This window comes from Oryctolagus cuniculus, chromosome 6, assembly GCF_051225735.1.
Source record: "Oryctolagus cuniculus isolate XC-2025 breed Fujian yellow rabbit chromosome 6, ASM5122573v1, whole genome shotgun sequence".
NCBI lineage: Eukaryota > Metazoa > Chordata > Mammalia > Lagomorpha > Leporidae > Oryctolagus > Oryctolagus cuniculus.
The window spans coordinates 25,170,345-25,192,494 of record NC_142872.1 but is presented as its reverse complement, the minus strand read 5'-3'; the positions used below and the strand labels follow the sequence as shown (position 1 = coordinate 25,192,494).

The window sequence follows — 22,150 nt, the reverse complement described above, 5'->3', positions numbered from 1 at the left end:
GGAACATTGTTTGTGCCCTGGCTCTGCCTCTCGCTGGCTGAGTCGACCTGAAGGTATAAGTAATGCAGGAGTTGGGGTGTGGGTAGTGAGAAACTGGTCCTTGAACTTGAACTGGTCCTCCAGCCCTGGTGCCAGTCACAAGGGAGGAGCGAGGCTTGCCATGGCTGCAGGGAGAAAGAGTCAAGAGCCAGGAGAGGGCCACCCTGACTCATTCCACCCATGGCAGCAGGACACAGGTGGCAACTCGGAGGCCTGTGGTTTCCATATGGGGCCAGCCCCGCAGAGTCAGCAGACCCTAGGAGGTGCAGGGGATGCAGATCCTCTGACCGCCCCTCCAGTGCCGATGCACAGAGGCTCCCCTGCTTTGGGACGGAGGCTGAGTGATACTGGGAACGTGGCAGAGCATCTCGCTGAGACAGGGAAGAGGTAAGGAACTTCCCTGCGCTTGACTCCTCTCCCAAGCGTTTCAGGTGCTAATGCCTTCCTCACAGAACTGATGTGAGATTCAAAATGAAATAACGCATACGAAACGCCCAAGTGAAGAGCTGGCTCAGAGGGCAGGGCGAAAGGACTAATACTGCGCAATGATGGGCCGGCCGTGCGCACGGCCAACTCAGCAGATTTGGGTTCCAAGCCCCCTGGTTCCTGCACATTCTTTCCCAGTAATCCACAGAAACAGCCATCTCCGGTTGGATGGAAACGGTGCGTGCATTCTGGAGACTGCAGTAGGGTCTTAGCCCTCCCTAGGACTGATCACAGCACCACCGGGCGTCCCGCAGCAAGGAAAGGATCTCTGCACCGCTGGAGAGGACACATGCACCCGCGTGGGGCTTCTGCTTTCATCGAGGGCTGAAGAGAGGAACTGAGGCTTGCACAGTCTCAGCTGGAGCCCACCTCAGCTCCCACTCCTGACGATCCTTCCCAACAACTATCTTACATGCATCAGCAGAGCAAAAAATCACAGATGCATCAAAACGCTTCAGGTTTAAATGGAGCATTCAGAGCAAATGGCCCTGAGTGAAAGGCGCTTAGCAGAGCACCCCCACCCCCGCCACTCTGTTTCCTGTGTCATCGATCCTAAGAGGAGGGTGTAATGCAAAGTCAGCCATGTTGAACAACTGCTCAGGATGACAAACACAACTGCACAACTGAAAAGAAATCTCAGAGAACTGCACAGCAAGCGCACACCCAGCCACGCAGCTATGAGCGCACTAAGCTGCCATCTTGGTTTCCAGTGCCATTTCCCCAACACAGGAACCAGGCCGCCGGAGACACGGCCATTTCTAGGACGGGGCAGGAAACAGATGAGCTGAACCTGGAGCAAGGAGTAAGAGCTAAAGAAAACCGAAGCTTAGCCGGCGCTGCGGCTCACTAGGCTAATCCTCCGCCTAGCGGCGCTGGCACACCGGGTTCTAGTCCCGGTTAGGGCGCCGGATTCTGTCCCGGTTGCCCCTCTTCCAGGCCAGCTCTCTGCTGTGGCCAGGGAGTGCAGTGGAGGATGGCCCAAGTCCTTGGGCCCTGCACCCCATGGGAGACCAGGAGAAGCACCCGGCTCCTGCTTTCGGATCAGCGCGGTGCGCTGGCTGCAGCGCACCAGTGGTGGCGACCATTGGAGGGTGAACCAATGGCAAAGGAAGACCTTTCTCTCTCTCTCACTATCCACTCTGCCTGTCAAAAAAAAAAAAAAAAAAAAAAAACGAAGCTCCAAAAGGCCATGCTGATGGAATCAAAGGCACACAGAAGCCCACTTGAAAGGTGCCGACAGTCAAAGCTGGATCAACTAGAGCAGCAAAATAAAGCAGCGCTCAATGACAGCTCAAATATCCATGAATCCATGCTTACATACACTGAATACACAAGGCAGTGGAGAGACGCACGTTCTGTGGACAAGAATTACAGATAATTTATGTGGATTCACCCCTCCAGGAAGTGGAGTGCATCTTCCCAAGACTTGAGCGTGGGTGCTGTATGGTGACTTCCTTCCAAAGAGCTCCGTGGGCAAACAAAGGGGAAAAGAGCGACTTCACAGTGGGGAATCCTAACAAACACAGCTTCAGTTGTATGAGCAAAGGACCCTAAAAACAATGATAAACTAGGGCTGGTGTTGTGGCGCAACGGGTAACACCGCTGCCTGTGATACCAGCATCCCACATGGGTACCCGTTCATGTCCTGGCTGCTCCACTTCCTGTCCATCTCTCTGCTAATGGCCCGGGAAAGCAGGAGAAGATGGCCTAAGAGTTTGAGCAGCTGCCACCCGTGTGGGAGACCTGGGAGAAGCTCCTGGCTCCTGGCTTCAGGTTGGCCCAGCCCCATCTGAGGAGTAAACCAGAAAGATCTCTGTCTGTGTCTCTCTGTAACTCTTTCCAATAAATGCACCTTTTTTTTCTTTTCCAAGAGGAAGCTAATGAGGCTTGATGGCTGAATGCAACATGGCCTCCTGGGTGGGACCCTTGGACAGACAGAGGATATAACACTCAGGAAACCTGAATACAGTGTGGACTTTGGTAAACAATAACGTATCAACATCCCTCCATTCATCGTAATAAGTGTAAGAGAGTAAGATGGCGATGTGAGCTGTTAACATGAGGCAACAAGGTGTGTGAGGTGTATGTATCTTCACACTGTATTATAAATGTGAAGTGCTTCAAAAAGAAAACGGTTATACAAATAAAAAGGAAGCTGAGGAGAGGTGTGGGAAGACCAGGCTGGACGCTGGAAGTGTGTGGGTGTCAGGGCTGTCAGATTTTGAAAAAGAGAAATTGTACGGCTGTATTCAGGGTTGAAGGCTTGTCATGCAAACTGAAGTGTGAGTGGAATTTTTATTAAACTTAGTTTCATTTGGGTTGAAAATTTAGTAACTAGAAAGGAAAAAAGAAGATTGCAGATAAAAGAATAACAATTTTTTTTTTCACCAAACATGAGAATATGATCTTCTTACCATCAAACAGGGCAGCTCCGTGCTGGCCGGGAACAATGGGAGAGCAGCCCCAGGTGGATGAAGATTGGGAAGACCGCAAGAAACGAGTCGTTTTTCTACTGAGGAATAGCAATGGAAACCTCATCAAAAAGGAGTCCAAATTGAAATTATAGACTGTTAAGAAATTAATGAAAGCGAGTTAACTACTTAGCAGAATCTATGAAATTATGTGCCAAGGTGACTCCTTAATCAGCAATAGCTTTGAAAACATCCATTTCCCCATCTCGAGACAGTGCTACCTGCTACTTCCACCATGCCAAGTAGGGCTCAGATGCTGTTCTAGGGGCTTCCCTGTGCTAACGCATTGATCCATGCACTGGCTCTAAGACACAGATCTATAATCATCCCATTTTACAGATAAGGACACTGAAGAATAAAGAAGTCACTTGCACAGAGCTGGAAGTGGCAGAGACTATCTGGTTGCACTCTGCACTCATAGTCACTATTCAATGAAGACTTAGATGACCCATCAGGGCTTAGTGACGTACTAACGCACTGAAGATGGTTAACACTGTGCCTGCCCCACAGTACACCCCGTCGCGGCAGCCACTACTCCATGGAAAAGCAAACAGGGCCTGTGTTCGGCGCAGTGGTTAAGTTTGGCCCAAGTGGCTCCCACCTGGGAAGCTGCATCCCTTACTGAGTCCCTGATGTGAGCCCTGCTGCTCCACTTCTCACTACTCTGCTCCCTGGGCGGCACTGGATGTTGGTTCAAGTACTTGGGTCCCTGCCACCCATGTGACAGATCCCGAATGAGTGCCAGGTTCTTGTCTTTGGCTTGGCCCAGCCTTAGCTGTTGCAGGTGTGTGCGAGTGAACCAGAAGTTGGAAGATGTCTGTCTGTCTCTGTCTTTCTGCCTTTCAAATAAAAATTAAAAAAAAATAAAAAGTTTAAAAAAGGAAAAGTGAAACAAACGTATAACTCAAGGAGCCAGAAAAGGAATTATAAAATCAACTCAAGGAATATAAATATAAAATAACTCAAAGAAAAGAATAAAGGAAAACCAAAAATGGCTATATAAGGAAGGTAAGAAAAATCATATATAGAAGGTAATTTTACACCAGCAAACCTTGGGGCTGGCCTTGTGCAGCACTGGGTTACGCTGCCACTTGCTGCAGTCTGTGCCAGAGCGAGGCAGCTGCTCCACTTCTGATCTAGATGCCTGCCAATACGCCAGGAGACAGCCCACATGCTTGCATTCCCACCGCCCAGGGGCAAGACCCACAGGATTCCTGGTTCCTGGCTTTGGCCTGGCACAGTCCTGGTTGCTGCAGTAACCTGGGGAGTGAGCCCATGGATGGAAGCTCTCTCTCTCTCTCTTCTCTATTTCTTCCTTTCTTTGTTGTTCTGCCTTTCAAATAAATAAATAAATATTTCTTTAAAAAGCTAACCCTGAATCTCTGAAAAGAACCGATTATACACACTTTTACAAGTTATATTAAGGAGGAAATGTAGATAAAATGCACACCATTGCCACTTTGGTTTTCAGTACAAATCTGGCTTCACTTTCTAGGAAAACATACACAAAATATGTAAGAAGTAGAACAACCAATATAGCACTGAAAAGAAAAGAAACGAAAAATGCCAGACCTAACCACAAGCAGTCATCAAGCTGAGATTTTTGTAGACAAGTTGGTCAGAACTGAACTCATTAAGCAAATGTCATCGTTCCAGTTGCTGAGGCACTGTCTTGTCACTGGGCTTGTGCAACTACAGAGCAAAAGTCCCCCGGTTTCCTTGAAGGAGTGTGGAACTTACACTCTTGCAAAGCACAGGAAAAGATAGAGGGCTTCTGAAATCACTTTAATTTTTAAAAATGTTTATTTATTGACTTGAGGGGCATAGTTAGAAGAGAGAGACACACACACACGGAGATCATCCATCTGCTGGTTCACTCCCCAAATGATCGCAATGGCCAAGGCTGTCCCAGGCCAAAGACAGGAGCCAGGAGCTTCTTCCAGGTCCCCTATGTGGGTGGCAGGGACCCAAGCAATGTTCCGCTGCCTCCCAGGCACACTAGCAGAAGCTGGGTTGGAAACAGAGCAGCCGGGACTCATTATGGGATGCTCCTGTCTGAGCAGTGGTTTAACTCACTGCGCCACAATTAGGGCCCCTCAGCTGCCATTTCTAACAAAAACTCAGTGAGCTAGAAATTGCAAACTGCTCTGTATTGTCGAATCAATAGCAAACAGGAGATTTAAGTGGTAAACACTGAAAGAGTTCCCAATAAAGTGAAGAAAATGGCAAGGAAGTCTGCTATAACTATAGTTGCATTTCTTTAATCCTTGAAGTATCCAGAAAAAAGGGCAGGGGTGGGGAGCGAACACAGTCTTCTAAACAAATTGCCTGCAATAGTAGGGCCTGGCAAAGGCTGGCCCACCGAGCGGCTGGCTGTTTTGCAGATATGATTTTATTGGAACAAAACCACATCTGCTGATTTACAGCTGTCTGGAGCTGTTTTCCTGCTAAAGCAACAAAGTTGAGCTTTTGCAACACCCCACAGCCTATAAAATAGGAAATATTTATTAGCTGGCTGTATGTTTTAAAAATTTATGAGACACACACACACACATACACACACATGCACACATAGCTCCTACCAACTGGTTTAGTCCCCAGAGGCCTTCAATAGCCCCCAAGTTAGGGGCCAAAGCTAGGACCCAGGAACTCAATCCAGGTCTCCCACATGGGTGACAAGAAGCCAATGATGTTGGCCATCACTGCTGCCTCCCAAGGTCTGCGCTAACGGGAGATGGAGTCAGGAGCAAAGCTGGGAATTAAACCCAGGAACCTCCTCGTGGGATGTGGGTATCTTTCCCAGCATCGTGACCACTGGGCTGAACACCTGTCTCTGTCATCTGGCCATTTAAGAAAAACTTGGCTGACTCCTGGATCAGAGGCAGATAGAAACACTTACTTACAGGACAGAAAAAAATTAAAAAAAAAAGCCAACAGACTTAATTAAAAATTATCACAATAAGAGAGCTCAGCATTTGGTGGATTGAAGCTAGACAGTAACAGTGATGTTTGCGTTGAGTTAGATGGGGTTGTTTGGCCCTAATTCCTCTCTTGTTATATTCCTGTTCTTTGCCACGTGACTGCTGGGGTTCTCTCAGCATGAGCGAGGTCACCTGCTTTGCTGGTTGATCGACTGTGTCATCCGCTCTGGCACTGGTGAGCTGACAGAGGGACACAAGCAGACGCCGAGATGAGACTGAGTGTTGGCCGGCCCTTGTGTGTCCTCCCTCACCGTGCCAGGGATGTGTCTGGCTGGTGGCCCTGGTCTCAGGGATGTGGAGGCTGCGCTGCTCCAGCCAGGGCCTGTCCAGATGAGGTACCAAGGTCTCCATGAGCCCAGCCAGGGACAGAGCCTGCCCATCAAGTCCAGCGGAGCCGGAGACGCGTGCGGCAGGAATGGACAGGGTTGCACATCTGGAAGCTGTCGTGGCCGTCTGTATACGTCAGCAGCATCCCATGAGAAGGCATACCCTATGTGTAAAAGGCATTACATAGAGGACCCCGTGCGCTTTCTTCACATTTTTTATAGCTGACGCCACTCTATTCTACCCGCCCGCCTGCAAACCCCTTGAGTCGTCTTAGACGTCTCTCTCTCACATCGTCTCTCCAACCCACCCACATCTAAGACTGGCTCTGCCTTAGCGACGTACCCAGCTTCTGACGACTTCCTACCGCGTGGGTGGACACCCCCGGACCCAGGCCCCCACCTGCTCCCGCGTGGCATCTCGGGCGTCAGAGCTGACCTCCTCCCGGAGAAGGACGGCAGGCCTCCCGCTCGGTCTCCTGCCCGGGGTCTCAGCAGGCAGCACTCCCTGCAGTCCTCTGCTCAGGGTTCTGTAAAGGCTCCCACTGAAGCCCCGACGGCCTCTGAGGCCCTGTACGAGTGGCCTTCCTGTCCCCTCTCTGACCACAGTGTCCCTCCTCTTCCTCAGTCCCCGTGCTGAAGGAACACCAGCCTGCTCGCTGTCCCTCTGGCTGATAGATGCACTGTAGCCTCAGGGCCTCCGCACATTCCGTTCCCGCTGCCTGAAATGCTCTTCCCCCAGGTATCCCCCCGACTCACTCACTCCCCCCGTCTGGGCGTCTGCTCAAACCACCATTTCACCAGGGACCTCCTTGGCCACCTCGAGGAACACAGCTGCCACCCTCCGTCACTCACCGGCTCCTTCCTGGCTTCTGTCTATCATGGCACTTACCCCCTGCCACATCACCCGTGTGCCTGTTTATTTGTTCATTGTCCTTCTCTGTTTCTAGGATGTCGGCTTCACAAGGCCAGGGACTTTGTTTTGTTCACTGCCTTATCCCCAGCACCAGAACCATGCCCGGGATGTAAGTTCCCAGTAAATCCTTTGAGCAAGTTGGCGGAGCTGGGAATAAACCTCACAACACTACATAGAACTTTATGAAAAAAAAAACAAAACTCTAAACTCTAAGATTGAATTTGGGTACATTAAAAAGGAATTGACTATACAGAGACATATTACCTTCATGGTTGGAGAGATTCAATATTTTTCAAGTAGCAATTTTTCCCAGATCCAATTTAAATTGAGCATGATCCCAATTAAAATCCTAATACAATTTTATTTTTAGAAGGAATTTATCAAAAGGGATTCTAAAGCCAATCTAGGGCTATAAATGTGGGCAACTGTTGGAGTCCCTTTTGGAAATGACAGGCTCCAGAAACGAACGATCATGGGACATAACATGAATATGAACAGGCAGCTCAGGGCTCCGAGCCTGGGGAAGCACACCCAAGAAAAATGAGAACCCAGCAGCGCTCAGGCAGTCAAGTGCTATTCCAGTATCAGTGGGAAATTGACCAAACATAGAAGAAAAAATAAAATATTCCCTCTACTCTCAGACTCCTTCAAGATTAAAGATTTAATTGCTAAAGATGAAATTATTATCCCACTAGAAAAACAGAAGTGAATATGTTGGATATTAGACCCCATTAAAAATAGTAATAAAAAGCCCACTACGAGTAGAATACTAGAGGAAATAAATGTAACATGCTTGAAAACCAAAGGTGGACAAGGAACTCTAAGAAATCAGGAAGCAGACGATCATCACAGCCACAGAAAACGGCACAGTCAGGTCATTGGCAAATGCAGCGACAGAAATGGGCAAACATCTGCTCACTTATGAACTAACACGCACAGCATCGCACATGTGCTGACACGCCGGCAAAGGTCCTGGCCTTCGTTCACCTGATTATAGCCGTGACGTCCACCGCTGTGTGTGAGAACACAGCGCATGGGACTGCGTGTTGAAAGCATCCAAAATTCTTGGCCATGAGCTCCAAATCTGGAATGGACAGTCAAGTCTGGGTGTAAGAGCTTGCAGCAAGGCAGTCATTTTGTAGCCATGAGGTGAGGGAAGGCCACCCACAGCGAGATGGGAAGGGTCTGACCCGTGACCCCTGAGCTGCCACTCGGTGCCCCAGGCCCAGTCCACTGCACACATGGTGTTCTGCGGGAGGACGGATTTCCTCATGGCCACAGTCAATGTTACTAGGCTTCTGTGACAGTGGCCGGGGCAGTCCGGATGGCACAGGCTCCCCCCTCCCCTCTCTCCCTGCAGCCAAATTCTCTGCTTCTTCCCAACCTGCCTCTGTGGTCACCAGGCTGCTTCCAACCCCACTGGCGCCTGAGCTGCGGATTCCTGGTCAGCAGAGAAGTTCTGTCGCCTGCTAGTCCCTCACTGTGGCAGCCCCGGGACCTGGTGCCACCAAGCTCGTCACTACACCGGACCGTAGGAGTGGACCTGGGGTTCAGGCTACCCAGTGTGGGCCAGTGTGACAGCCAGCACAGATGCACGGTGTCACAGACTGTGGGGAGCAACTCGGACTAGACTAAGTTACTGGAATTAAAACTTATTCTATGCATCTGCTCTCCCACAATATGGTGCTGGGAGAGGAGCAAACAGCTTCTACACAGCTGCCTCTCACCAACTTGACAAGCTGCAGGAGCTGCTCCTGATTGGAGGAGAGCAGCGTACTCGGCGTGTGGGTAGCAGAGTTGGGATTGGTGGAAGAGGACTATAAAGGAGGAGAGAGACAACATGCACCAGGAACACCTGAGGAACATCTGAGCAGCCCCCGAGAGAGCCAGCCGGCAGTGTGCTGCTCCCCCGCGGAAGTGGGGAAAGTGGCAGGGGGAACCGCCCTTCCATGGAGGTGGAAGGGACGGTAGCCAACCCGGGAAGAACCAGCAGCAAACCCGGGGAGGGCCGAGCAGACAAAAGAACAGCGCAGGGTTTATTGTCGTTCCTCCACGAAGAAGGGGAGCGACAACAGACGAGTGCACAGGCCGGGGCAGACACAGCCGGTGCGACTTTCTTTCGAAAAATGTTGTTTCTGTCAAAGGCAGAGAGGCAGATGGATAGACACACACAGATACACAGAGGGAGAGAGACAGGTTCACTCCCCGAATGTCCTCAACAGCCAGGGCGGGGCCAGGCTGAAGCCGGGAGCTGGGAACTCCTTCCGGGTCTCCCACATGGGTAGCGGGGACCCAAGTACCTGAGCCATCTCCTGCTGCCTCCCAGGGCACAATCAGCAGGAAGCTGGAATCAGAAGTGGAGCCGGGACTTGAACCTGAACTCTCCAACCTGGGATGCCCGTCTCCTAAGCAGCATCTTCACTTCTGAGCCAGTGTCGGCCCATCAACCCCTTCATTAGAGCTGAGATTGTTGAGAGGGAGGCTCAGATCACATATATAATCTAGAAATGAAAAAGAAATACTGATCTAGAAATAACTTTTAATATCTTCTATCTTTATAGAGGCTGTTTGAGGATAGAAAGGAATTTAACTTTCTTCATTTGTGTTTGCTCAATTCCACTACTGGCTGAATCGCTCTTCGCTCTCCCCATCTAAAATTCCACTCACCTAGTGTCTAGCCACTTAGGACAGGTGTCAGCCCCTGCCCTGGGGCAATCCAGGAGGGGGTTCTCATTTTCAATGAGGGCGGGGCGCCTACAGCCTGTGGGGCACACAGAAACAGGTTTCAGGGAACTGCACGCACAGGAGAGCCTGGAGCGACACGAGACCCCCAGAGGAGCGGCGGAGGACGTGGCCAGGGTGCCATGAGAAGCCGCGCATGGGCCCCGTCCCGGGAAACAGCCCCGGAATCTGCGTGTGGGCATCCGAGGAGCAAAGCCCTGGGAGCTGTGCTCTGGGCAGAAGCCTGCCGGGGCCCCCAGCCCCTGTCTTGCACTTTGGTTGGGAAAATCTCAAAATAACGGTTTGATTAAGAAATTGGCACTTGAGGATTCTAATAATTTGTTATCTCTTAGCTGTGTGGAGTAAAACACAGAGTGGGTTTTACTTAGAAATTCCGTGGCTTCCTGGAACAAATACCCCTTTTGTGCAATTCCTAGAGAAATTATCCATGACACGGGGCTGTCATCAGAGAACACAAATGTCAGACTTTATCTTTGCAACAACAGAAATGGCTGATGCTTGTCTTCTGTCGTTTATTGAGAAGTTTGCTATCACGGTCACATCCAGACTCCTTGATATTTAAAGTAGGTGAGTAATTAATTGCTGAGCCGACAGGAAATCATTTGCATACTTGCAATTCGATACCGAGAGGAATACTAGAAGCCGGCACCCACAGGCTGCAGCCGATGCCGCAGCGCCGCGATAAACATCTGGTGTTGCCATGATGTTCTGAATGGCGGCGGCAGCGCTAGCCCTGAGCCCTCTGCAGCCTTTCCCTCTGTAACTCAGTGGCTGTGGAGACGGGAAGGGACCTCTGGGCCCCCGGCTTCCGCCCCAACAGCTCAAGGGTTGCCCCTTGCCCACGCGCTGCCCTGGTGCTCCCGACCAGGTGCCAAAGGCAGTTCTAAGAGGAAAGCCGGTCCCAAGCTCTCCAGCCCCGCACCCGCAGGTGGGGCTGGAGACCAGGGAGCGTCTGCCTTCGTCCTGGCTTAGTCCTTCCCCAAATGTCTGGCCCCTTCGTGTTTTCTGAATGCTAGAGCTGCTTTCGTTGGTTGCTCATCTCGTGGGAAGCATGCATGGGCCATTTCATAACTAAGTTTCATATGTGTGTGCAAAATCAAATGACCACTGATTCATGAATCAGTAGCTCCCGAGCACTGAACAAAGGGCCTACAGTGATGAACGAGAGTCACACCAGCAGCTCTCGGGGAGCTTAATTCCTCCAGGAGAAACAGAGCCCAGAGCACAGACGGATGCATCATCACTGCAGTCAGGAGGGCCTCCTGGAGGAGGAGGACTGCGGATGGGAAGGCCGAGGGGCTGCGGCTAGAAAGACACCAGTGCGCTGCAGGGGGCAGAGCAGGGGCGTCCAGAGCGCGCGGGTCGGGACCAGACCAGAGCAAGTTTCCAGAGACGCGGCTCCTTCCTGAGAAAATCGCCCCAGCTGGCACACGCCCTTCCCTCCATGACGGAGGGGCCTTGCTCACGGGTGACAGCCAAGAGCCCTGGTGAGAACCGTCCCTGATCTCTGTGCCGGCGCCCGGACAGGCAGAGAGGAGGGTGACTCCAGGCCGGCTGGCCAGGCCAGGCCTTGCCCTGGGGAGAGGGCTGTGGGCTCCCTCGCTTTCCTCCCTCCTCAGTGGGGCCTGCCTGAGATACCTCTGGCCGCAGGACCCTGGCTTCACCCCGAGATCACCTCCATGTGATGGGGCCTCCGTGCTTGCCCTACACAAAGCCGAGGAGGCAGTGGCCCCCCCCCTCCGGAAGATCTGGCTCCTCGCCCCGGCTGACGCTCTTCCCCGTGGGCTGAAGGCCCAGGTGCCCTGGCCCCAGGCACAGGGCGAGAATGGTGATCTTCCCAGCACCAGGTGCGGCCACGAGAGCCAGGCCTGGGGCCGCCAACGTCTCCCGTGATGGGCACACGGTCTCGAGCGCATATTGTACTTTGTGGGCGTTGGTTAAATGCTACTGCACAACCCATTCACAAGATAAAGTTGTTCCCAGCACGCAGACCTGGGAAGCCGGTTCTAGCTCGTCCTGACCGACTTCCAGTGGAGGCTGTGGATCCAAGCGAAGCGCTGAGGGCCCACTTCTTGGAATCCTTGCCAGCACAACTTCATCCCCTCTCGCCACATCCCGATCCCTACTGCCAGCCAGGAGGTCCAGCCTGCTTTGGGAGGCCGAGCTAACAAGTGGCAGAGACAGGGCTTGAAGCCAGGGAGCCCCATTCCAGGGCGAGTGGCCGGATCCGCTGCACACAAGGTTTTCCACCAAGAGCTCAAGGCGGGGCTCTGGGCAAGCCCGACTCCTGCAGGGGGTGCGGTCTCGCCCTGCAAGGTGAGAAGGGCAGTGTCCTGTTACTTCCGTGGGAGAGGGACACCTCCCAGCACGTGGGCCAAGCATTAAATGATAGTGACCCACAGGGTGGTAAGAGGGTGCCCCCTCAGGTCTCCTTCCAGCCCCCTGTGATGTTAGCGAAAGAGGCAGTGTGTGATGCTAACGTATCTTTAACATCTCACCAAGGCATCCCAGTGTCCATTTTTCTTTTATTTTAAAGAAGATTTATTTATTTGAAAGGCAGAGTTAGAAGCAGAGGCAGAGAGAAAGAGAGAGGCCTTGCACCCGCTGGTTCACTCCCCAGGTGACCACAAAAGCTGGAGCTGCGCCAATCCGAAGCCAGGAGCCAGGAGCCTCTTAGAGATCTCCCACGAGGGTACAGGGGCCCAAGGACTTGGGTCATCTTCTACCGCTTTCTCAGGCCATAGCAGAGAGCTGGATCAGAACTGGAGCAGCCGGGACTCGAACCGGCGCCCATCTGGGATGCCAGAACTGCAGGTGGCGGTTTTATCCGCTACACCACAGTGCCGGTCCCCCGTTTTTCTTTTACTAAGAGAAGCAGGTTCCTAAGCCATGTTCTCCAGTATGATAGCTGCCACATCATCAGAATCACAGCTGTATTCTCAGTGTCCCTCTGCATTGTTGCTTCTGTGGTCTCATGCTTTATCCTTCTTAGGATTCTTATCCATCTATGTTAAACATTAGTGTTGCCACTGCTATAATTCCATTGCCCATCCCCTCAGTTACAAGATTGCTGCTGCAGCTCCTGCCACCTTCCCCAGCCTCCGACTGGAATAAGGGAGAATGGCAGGTTTCAGCCACGTTTGTCTCCCGTGACCAGGAAAGCAAAATAATTCTATGGGTATGACCTTGATGAAGACACGTCACAGGCCCCAGGGAGCAGCGAACGAGGCTGACAGGGCGGATCTCTCCTTGGCTACATCAGTCTGGGAGAAGAAGGCTTGGGTCCCTGAGTTGATGCCCCAGGCTGGGAGAACCCCCGGCTCTCTCAAGTGTCTGGCACGTGAGTCACGGCGATGCGATGATTTGGGAGATTTTGCCAAGTTTCTCTTTACCACATTTGCCACAGACACAGTCCCTTCCCCACAGCGCGGCCACCACTGCCAGCCTCGCTCCTGGGGAGCAGGTGCAGAACAGCATGGGACTGGGGAGGGCTTCGCAGGCATGTGCCCCACCAGCCGCTCTGGCTCAGGGGGCGAAGCCCAAGAGCCCCACCCTTTCCTTACCTGTGTGCGCACCTCCAAATAGGCACCCCTGAAATGAGACCTGGAGCCTTCCAGGGTCCCGTACACGCACCTTCCTGTTTCAAGAGGTACATCTCAAAGGAACGTCTCAATTCCACAAGCCGTCAGCGACAGCCCACAGTGCCCCTGGCAATTGCCCGCGCGCTGACAACACGGAGGAGGATGGGCCCTGCAAGCGCCTTGGACGGAGCATGCGTCCTGGAGGGAGGGGCTGGAGCCGGACGCAGGCCAAATCCTGGGTTTTGATAGAGTCTGGGGCTTCCTGGCCACGTGGCTATGGGCAAAGTGCCAGCCTCTCTGTGCCTGGGTTTCCCCAACTGTGCAATGGTGAGGGTTACCACAGCTCTTACTGAGGCTGCTTCCTGGCTCCCAGTGATCGCACGCGGACAGGCTTTGAGGAGGCAAAGGACGGGGAGCAGGCGTTTGGCACGGTGGTTAAGACTCCTTGGCATGCCACGTTCCGTACAGGAGTTGCCTGTATGAGAGTGCCCATTCGGCTTCCAGCCAATACACACCCTGGGGGGAAGCAGGTGACGGCTCAAGTCCTCACTGCCTGCCGCCCACACAGGAGGCCCGGGTTGAGTTCCGGGCTCCTGACTTCCGCCTGACCCAGCCTCACCTGTCACAGGCATTTAGAGGGTGAACCACTGGATGGAAGACACCCCCGCTGTGTGTGTCCACCTTCCAAATACACTGAAAGTCAGTAAATAAAAAGCTACAGGAATGGTAAGTTAGTACCTTCCTCACTCGGTGGCTGTGCATGGGACACGGCTGAATTCACACAAAATGCTTACAGCTGTGACTGGTGCGGGACGCGTGCTCACTCAGCATTAGGGGTCACCATGTCACATGCCCGAGTCTCAGCCTGGTGTTCCACAGTGCTGTGTAAGACAAGTCTCTGAAGCTGCAAAGGGGCCGATTTGACCATGCAGGGGGGTTACTGCTGTCTGACGTGTACAGCTCCAGATCTTTCAGACATTTGCATTAGGAATACCTCGCAGGTGTACGGGCGTGAAATGAAATTCTGCTCATCATTCAGATTGGAGAACAACATACAGCAAGCCTGTGGTTGTAATCACCCAGGGAAAACCCCAGAAGACAGGGGAGGCGCACCGCCACCTCCCAGCACCCCACCCCGTCCCTTCTTGCGCACGCAGGACTGCATCAGTGTTTCCTATATGTGCAAAGGAAAACACAGAGCCAGGCCCACGGGGAGCGTCCCGACTCTCCCAGCCGCGATCCGTGCCCAGCACCCACGTGTGCGCCTGTGTGCAGGGGTTCAGATCTTTAACTTCTGCAGAGGCACAGCCCGCGCGCTGCACACAGCATCTTTTCTGAGGAATGCTATTTCCCGGCACAACACACGAAAAAACTTTGGCAAGTGACTCAGTGTGATTTGTTCTCAATATCAAGTGGCCCCGACTTACGGAGAAAAAGTGGGCTCGTGGTATCAGTTTGATGTCAGGGATTTTCCACGTTTGACAAGGGGCTTTAAATGAGTCTGGATCGGGAGGTGTCTGCAGGTTGAGCTGCAGCCCCGTGCCGAGATGCTTCTGGCCGTGGTCCTTGTCTCCTCCCTCCTGTTCTGCTCCGTAGCAGCCCAGGGGTGTCTGACCCGGGCAGGGGTCAGGGATGTGGACTTCCTCATCCACAGTCTACAGGTAGGCTGCGGGAAGCGTAGCAGGAAGGCAGCTGACCAGCGCCTTCGTGAGACACCAGGGGACACGGAGAAGTTCATGGAAAGCAGGATTAGGAGACAGACTCGTCTTGGCACCATGAATTCTGAAATCTGTGCCTACTCTCCTAACATGCACTTTCCATGAACTTTGGGAAGACCCCTTGTACCTGCAGATGGGCAGAAACACGCGCCACTCACTGTGGGTTTTATCTCTCTCCCACCTTAGGATGATCCGCTTTCAAAATGCGACTGCAGCACCAATGTGAGTGAGCCCGCTCTTACCAACTTTCTGACGTATCCGCAGGTCCACATCCGGAATATTCACTCTGAAATGTCTCTTTTGCAGGTGACCGGTTGCTTGTGTCTGCCCATCCCGTCTGTAAGTACAGTGGAAGAACGGAATCTTGATCCTGTTTCTTTAAGGTTTATGTAATAAGGAATGGCCTTACTTGATATTGTAAGGTAGCTGTGGTTACTTAAGCGCAATGATTTCAGATTAATATACGCCCCCTTATTTTTAAAGATTTATTTATTTATTTGGAAGGCAGAGTTACAGAGAGGCAGAGGCAGAGGCAGAGAGAGAGAGAGAGGTCTCCCATCTGCTGGTTCACTCCCCAGATGGCTGCAGCAGCTGGAGCTGAGCTGATCTGAAGCCAGGAGCCAGGAGCTTCCTCCAGGTCTCCCATGCAGGTGCAGGGGCCCAAGGACTTGGGCCATCTTCTACTGCTATCCCAGGCCATAGCAGAGAGCTGGATTGGAAGTGGAGCAGCCAGGACTCGAACCGGCATCCATATGGGATGCTGGCACTGCAGGAGGCAGCTTCACCCACTTCACAACAGCGCTGGCCCCAGTATTCCTTTTAAAGAAAACCAGGCTCTTGAAATCCTGTGTGACATACATTCCTTTGTACTGTTAGCTTTAGGACCTTGAAAAGGAAGTGTGGACACTTCTCAACATTTAACAAAGAATCCCGACTGTCTCCCTAGGTGATGGGTCAGGTGTGCGATGAAACCACACTGGGAGTGAGAAAATAGCGAATGCTGTGGCTCCTGTCCTGCTTTCCACCCCATTTGCTGCTAACACTAAGGTTGCAAAGCTGCGCCAGCGATGACCCCGTCTCTTATCTGGCTGACACTAGCGCTGTGCTTGCACTCGACTCCCCCTCTTCCTGTGTGGGTTTCCTCTGCCTGTGCAGAGAGTCTGAGTGTCTGAGTGTGGCCCGAGAGGGGTTCAGACAGGAGTGCCGGCCGCTCTGGCAGCAAGGACGGGCAGCAGAACGTCCCAGCTCCCGGGTGGAGTCGGGAGGAAGCCCTTGCCCAGGGGCAGTGCTGGGGGCTCCCTCTCCCTCTCCGTCTCTCCCCCTCTCTCTCGAGCAAAGCCTGGGCACTCTGAGCTTCCCATGTCAGCTGAAGGGAGACCACCCCGCCGCCTGGGTCCGTGTGTCTGAGAAGAGGAGAGGAACATTCTGGAATCTCCTCCAGGGACGCTCATGTGGAAACATGGTCCCAGCTCGGAATAGCACGGCTTCCTGGTCTGCCGGGGTCTTGTGTGCAAACCCCGCGAGCTTGGGTTCCCTTGGCTAACACAGTCTCCGGCACCACATCCGGTGGCTCCTGCCCAGAGCCGTCCTGGCAGGCTTCTCTTGTTCCCCAGGACAACTGCACCACACCGTGTTTCCAGGAGGGGCTATCCCAGGCGGCCAACTCCAAGGCACACGCAAAACTCTCGCTGATTTTCAACCGTGTGAGAAGAACGGTGGAAGCCTTGAAGAGCAAGTGTCCGGTGAGTTGGCTTTTTTGCACCACGCGCTCACGCTCTGGCCGCTGCTGCGTGTGGACACCAGTCCCGTGTGAGCCGGGAGGGATGGGAATCGGTAGCTCAGGGTTGCTAAGGGCCGTCTGAAAAATCAGAAGTGACAGGGTTACATCTGCCCCAGACGCTGCACTGTCCCCCACTTTTTGAAAGCTCCCGCGCTGATGTGGCCGTTCGCTTTTCTCCAGCACTGAGTAAGGAGCGAATTCTTCCTGCTTGTACTGAGCAGCAATCGTGAGGATTATCTAGGCAGGCGCCAGCCCACACAGAGTTAAACGAGCCTAGGATCCCAGCGAGTGATGGGACGGGTGCCGGGCCTGAAGCTCAGGGCCACTTTTCTGTACTTGTAGGCTAAGGAGGTGCAGAGGGGAAATGCACCTGGTCAGGCCGGCTGCTGGCCACCTACACGTGCCCAGGAGTAGGCGCCCCAGGCCAGCGCCCACTGATCTCCGGGCAAAGGGGTGCCGGGGCCCTCCTGCCTCCCGTGGGATCAGCTGCAAGCCATGTGCCCAGCAACGTACCCTCAACAGCACCTGGTTCTCAGCACAAGGGGTGCAGCTTCAAAAACCCCATGGAATATGCGTATTACATGACAAACAAATGCATGGCTTTCATTTTTTGTGTCAAAATGAGCTCCTCTTCTTACTCTATGCTCCCAGCGCTTTGTGGGGTGCCCCTACACCCTTTCACCTCCACCCATGAAAGAGGAGAGAGAAGCCCAGTGACGCTGGCTTAGTTGCGTCATGCTTCATGGTGAAGGAGTGACAGGGCTGAGATGTGAACTCGGGCCCATGTGAACTTGAACTAAAGTGAACTTGGAGGGACAACCAAAGAGCGTCCTGACACACAGCAGGCCCTAAAGCATCCCACAAAAGATCTCCTGCAGTGGGACCATCAGGCCGTGTCTCAGAGTGTGTGTCAGCAGGCCCTGGAGCCCCACGGAGCAGCTGAGCCGGGCCTGGACCTCCTCAGCCCCCTGCCTGCCCGTCCCACCCCCGGACGGACCACGCTCTGGGCTCCGGGGTCCCCGGGTCCCAACTGCTTTAGTCACGCTGCCCTTGCGTGTTTCTGTCCCTGCAGCTTTTCTCCTGTGAGCAGCCCTGCAACCAAACCACGGCGGGCACCACGGTGACGTTCCTGAGGACGCTCTTGGAGGTCTTCCAGAAAGAAGCCAGGACGTGACGAGGAGATGTTATTTATTCTATTTATTGCATGGCAGAAGCCTTCTCTTTAGGGGTTGCAATTGTAGGAATCAAGTAAGCTATTCTGAGTCCGTTGTGAACATTTACAATTCTCTTTATTTTGGAATAAATATGCATGAGAAAAGGCACACAAGCTGCTCTCTGGCACTTGCTTAGTCCTGTCTGCTCAGAGCAGAGACATCCAAGCCCCTGGAGGAGGGGCAGAGCCTATGATGATAAAGACACGGGACCCCAGGACGGGCCGGGAGGCCGTGGTGGGGGCGCCGTCTGGCCGAGGCTGAGGGCAGGCCTGAGGGTGGGCGGTTCAGGGCACAGCTGACTCCACGCGCAGGGAGACTGCTCCAGCATGGTGGCCTGGGCACAGGTCAGAGAGCCAACAGCTGGCAGCTCACCTGGGAGAAGCGCTGGGGAGCAGGCCCTTGGGTCAGGGCATCAAAGCAGAGAAACCTGGGAGCCAGGAGATCTCCAGCGAGCCCCCAGCGCGTGGCAGCACACCCGGGGGACAGGCTCGGGGGCTGGCTGAGCGAGGCAGGCTGCCAGCCTGGGGCAGCTGCAGCTACGCCCACCTTAGTACTCCACCTGCCCCTCTCCCCGAATGCCGGGCCCGGCCTGCCTTCCGCGAGGCCGACCCCAGCCAAGATGCCGTCTCACGTCAACTCACCGTGCCGAGTGCTTGTTGCCGCCTCTCCCGGTGTGCACGCTGGGAACTGCCTCTCCTCCGCTCTCCCATCTAGCGCCGGTGCCGTAGAAACATGGGCTCAGTGCAGGCAAGGGAAGCCTTTGAGCTGTGAAAGCGGGTACGAACCGGTGTCTAGACTGGATTCGTGCACGCCTGGAGACCACAGAGTACACGATGCACTACAGGTGCTTGGAAGGCTGGCGTCTGAGTTCCCTCTGTGTGCCTAGGACAGAACAGCTGAGGCTGAGGACTTTATAAAGTGCAGAGGTCTGCTGTCCTCAGGGCTCCAGAGGCTGACTACCAGTGAGAGCCTCTCCCCTCTTAAACACCCACCTGCCTCTCTTAAAGGGCCCTCAACACCTTCACCTTGGAGAATCCAGCCTCCTTAAGCCACCAACAGACCATGGCAAGCGTTTCCTGCCCCGTACCTCGAGGCAGCCCCAGGCCGGGCTCCACACACCTGGCCACTGGGGAGGGGGCAGATGCCAGCGGCCACGCCATGTGAGCTTCAGGTCACCCAGCAGCTGCAGGTGTGGGGCTGGGGAGGGCTGCGGCCCGAGGTGCAGGAAGAGCCTGCAGAGCGGACACCACGGTGAAGCCAGAATGAGAGGGGCCCCGCTCCCCGGCGGGCTCGTGTCCCCGTGTCTTTTCATCGGGTACTAGAGAAGGGTCGGAGCAGCAGGAACAGCGTCTAGGCTCAGGCGCAACATCAGCCGCGTCAGCGAGTGCCAGCTCTGAGGCACAGGGGACACGTTCTCGTCTCGCTGGAGGCCTGGGGCTTCCTGAGCAGCCAGGGTGGGCACAGCTTAGTCCGCTGCCTGCAGCCCAGCCCAGGGTGAAGGGGAAGGAGTTCAGCCAAGGGAGGCAAGGGGAGGGGGTGACGAGTTTGCCCGTTTGTTAAGCCTTAGCTGGCATGGAGAGACACAGGTTTCTTGGCAACTTACGGGTACAGATTTATGAGGGTCCCCAAAGACTGTGAGAACAGGCTGCCGCTCCCAATGCCGTGTGCCCGCGAGCCCACACCTGCACCAGAGAGCAGCCAGCTGAGGTCGCTGGGGCGCCCCTGGGCCTCACTGAGTGCTGGCGGCCACCAGACCTGGTGCTGCGCCCCCATCTCCTTCTCAGGAGGAGAAAGCCCTGTGCAGTGGGGGCGGGGTATGGGGCACAGGGCCGGGCAAGGTGGGCTTCTGCGGCTGGGCTGTACTAGCAGGTGGGAGGATTCACTCTGGAACAGTAGCCGGTGGGCTGTTCCAGCAGCTTCTCTATCATTTCTTCCCAGACACTCCTAGTGCTGGCCACGTGGGGTCCTTGCTGCCCACTCTCTCCATGCTGGGGGCTCCTCGCCCTGGGTCTGGCTGCCTTGCCTGGCTCCCTGCTCTGGCCTATATAGTCCCTAGCAGCTGCCACTCCATGAGAGAGAGAGAGAGAGAGAGAGAGAGAGAGAGTCTCTCATTCACTGGTTCATCCCCCAGATGCCAGCAACAGGCAGGACTAGGCCAGGCTGAAGACAATGCATGTCTCCCATGTGGGTGGCAAGGACCCAAGTACTTGAGCCATCATGTTCCGGAAAATGCATCGGCAAGGAACTGGCATTGGGGGCACAGCCAGGCCTCTGAGATGGGACGCAGGGGTCCCGCACAGCACTGTGACCTCTGTGCTGAATGTCCCTCTCCCCGTGCGGCCCCGCCACCTGCTAAACGAGCTCTTGCTCTGTATGCACCAGGCAGGCAGCACCTCCCAACTCCCTCTCGACGGCGGGAAGCAGATATCTGTATTTCTGTTTGGCAGCTGTGGAAAGCAAAGCTTAGAAAGGGTAGGGGCCGTCCCCGAGTTCCCACAGCCGGAGAGACCTGGAGCAGGCATTCCCGCCCAGCTGCCCCTGACTCCAGACCCTCCGCCCACTCCGCCTCGTGCTTCGCCTGCCGACAGCAGGTGCACACGCTCTGGTTCTGTTTCTTCTGACCGCAGCCTGGGGGTAAGATAATCCATCCCAACACCCTCCGCACTCCCCCACCCAGAAGCTGAGGGTCACACAGGCGTCTGAATTCCCACTCTCGCACTCTCAGAGTTAGCGCGAATTCACACAGCCTATTTCACAAGCACCCACAGCAGGCCCAGAGCCTCCAGTTCCAGCCTCCAGCACATCCGAGTATTCGCACAAAGTGGTCAACTGTCACGGCCAAGAGTCACAGCCCACCTGGAGTTCTCAGAGCTGCTTGGATGCCGAAGCCTGATCGGGGACCAGCGAGCTGCAGGGCAGATCAGCTTACAGAGGGGCGGGGTGCTCCCGCCCAACACCGCCGGGCCGGGCCCGGGTGTCTCCACTCCGCTGCGCTTGCTCTCCTGCACCTGGGCTTTCTGAATGACTGGCGCCAGACTTGCGGCCTAGTCATCCGGTGCCTGTGGTCTGGCGCCTGCTGCACCAGGGGACGCCACCCCCGCCAGCTACCCAGCCACAGGATCACAGCAGGGACAGATGCTCAGTAGGCAGCCCCAGGAGACCAGACCGGCAGGGAGCCAGGCGCTGGGGAGTCACCTGCACGCCGGGTGCTCTCCCTCGGCTGTTCTGCAGAAGCCTGGAACCCACAGATTGGCCGGGCAGGCAGCTCCAGGCCTGCGCTGAGCGGTTACTCTCCTTACCGGGAGAGCAGAGATTCACCCAGCAGGCGCCCTGGAGGGAACAGAGGCAGCGGCATTTTCTGAGCGTTCCCTGCGTGCCAGGTGCCGTGCAAAGCCTGCCTTGTAGTGACCTCAGAGCTACCCCCTCGGTGTTTATATGACTGGCTATAATGATTCCTAGTACACGTAAGAGGAAACCGAAGCCCAAAGACGTCACACACTGTGCCTGGCAGGGTCCCACTGCCCCCAGACGGGTAAGCTACTGCCCGGTCCGGCTGCCAGGCCCCAGGCCGAGCTGTTTGCAGGAGATCTCGGGCTAAAGCCAAGGCCAGGTGCTGCTAGCCTCAAAGATGGTTCACCCACCCATCAGACCAGGCCCTCCCTGCTCTGCAAAGGGGACCCGTGCAGCCATTTTGCAGGTGTGGAGACTGAGGCCCAGAGGGACGTGAGCTTGCCAACATCAGGCATGTGGCTGACGCTGCCTGGGACAGGGCTTCAAGGTGAAGGTCTTTCTAGTTTGAGGCCCTTTTCAAAATGGAGAAAGAAAAGGACAACAAAGGTAAGAAGTTTGCAGGACCCCTGCTCTCATGGAGCTGTGAGGCTCGAAGCGCTGGCGGGATT

The 22,150-nt window shown here is 54.6% G+C and overlaps 1 protein-coding gene and 1 long non-coding RNA gene across 3 annotated transcripts; one reads left to right on the top strand and one right to left on the bottom strand.

The window, feature by feature from the left end:
• Nucleotides 1-15,086: 15,086 nt before the first annotated feature.
• Nucleotides 15,087-18,359, top strand: IL9 (interleukin 9). The gene is made up of 5 exons (XM_002710105.5): nt 15,087-15,200; nt 15,444-15,479; nt 15,564-15,596; nt 16,871-16,999; nt 18,110-18,359. The coding sequence occupies exons 1-5, from the start codon at nt 15,087-15,089 to the stop codon at nt 18,209-18,211; spliced, it is 414 nt and encodes a 137-aa protein (XP_002710151.3). The 3' UTR covers nt 18,212-18,359.
• On the bottom strand, nt 15,499-21,883 carry LOC149126059 (uncharacterized). 2 transcript variants are annotated; one of them, XR_016234892.1, is made up of 4 exons: nt 21,108-21,883; nt 19,855-19,933; nt 18,893-19,133; nt 15,499-15,594 (listed from the first exon to the last, which is right to left on the bottom strand). It is a non-coding gene; the product is annotated as an uncharacterized LOC149126059 (long non-coding RNA). The 2 variants fall into 2 exon arrangements; XR_016234891.1 differs by lacking the exon at nt 15,499-15,594 and adding an exon at nt 18,339-18,635.
• Between the last annotated feature and the right edge of the window lie 267 nt (nt 21,884-22,150).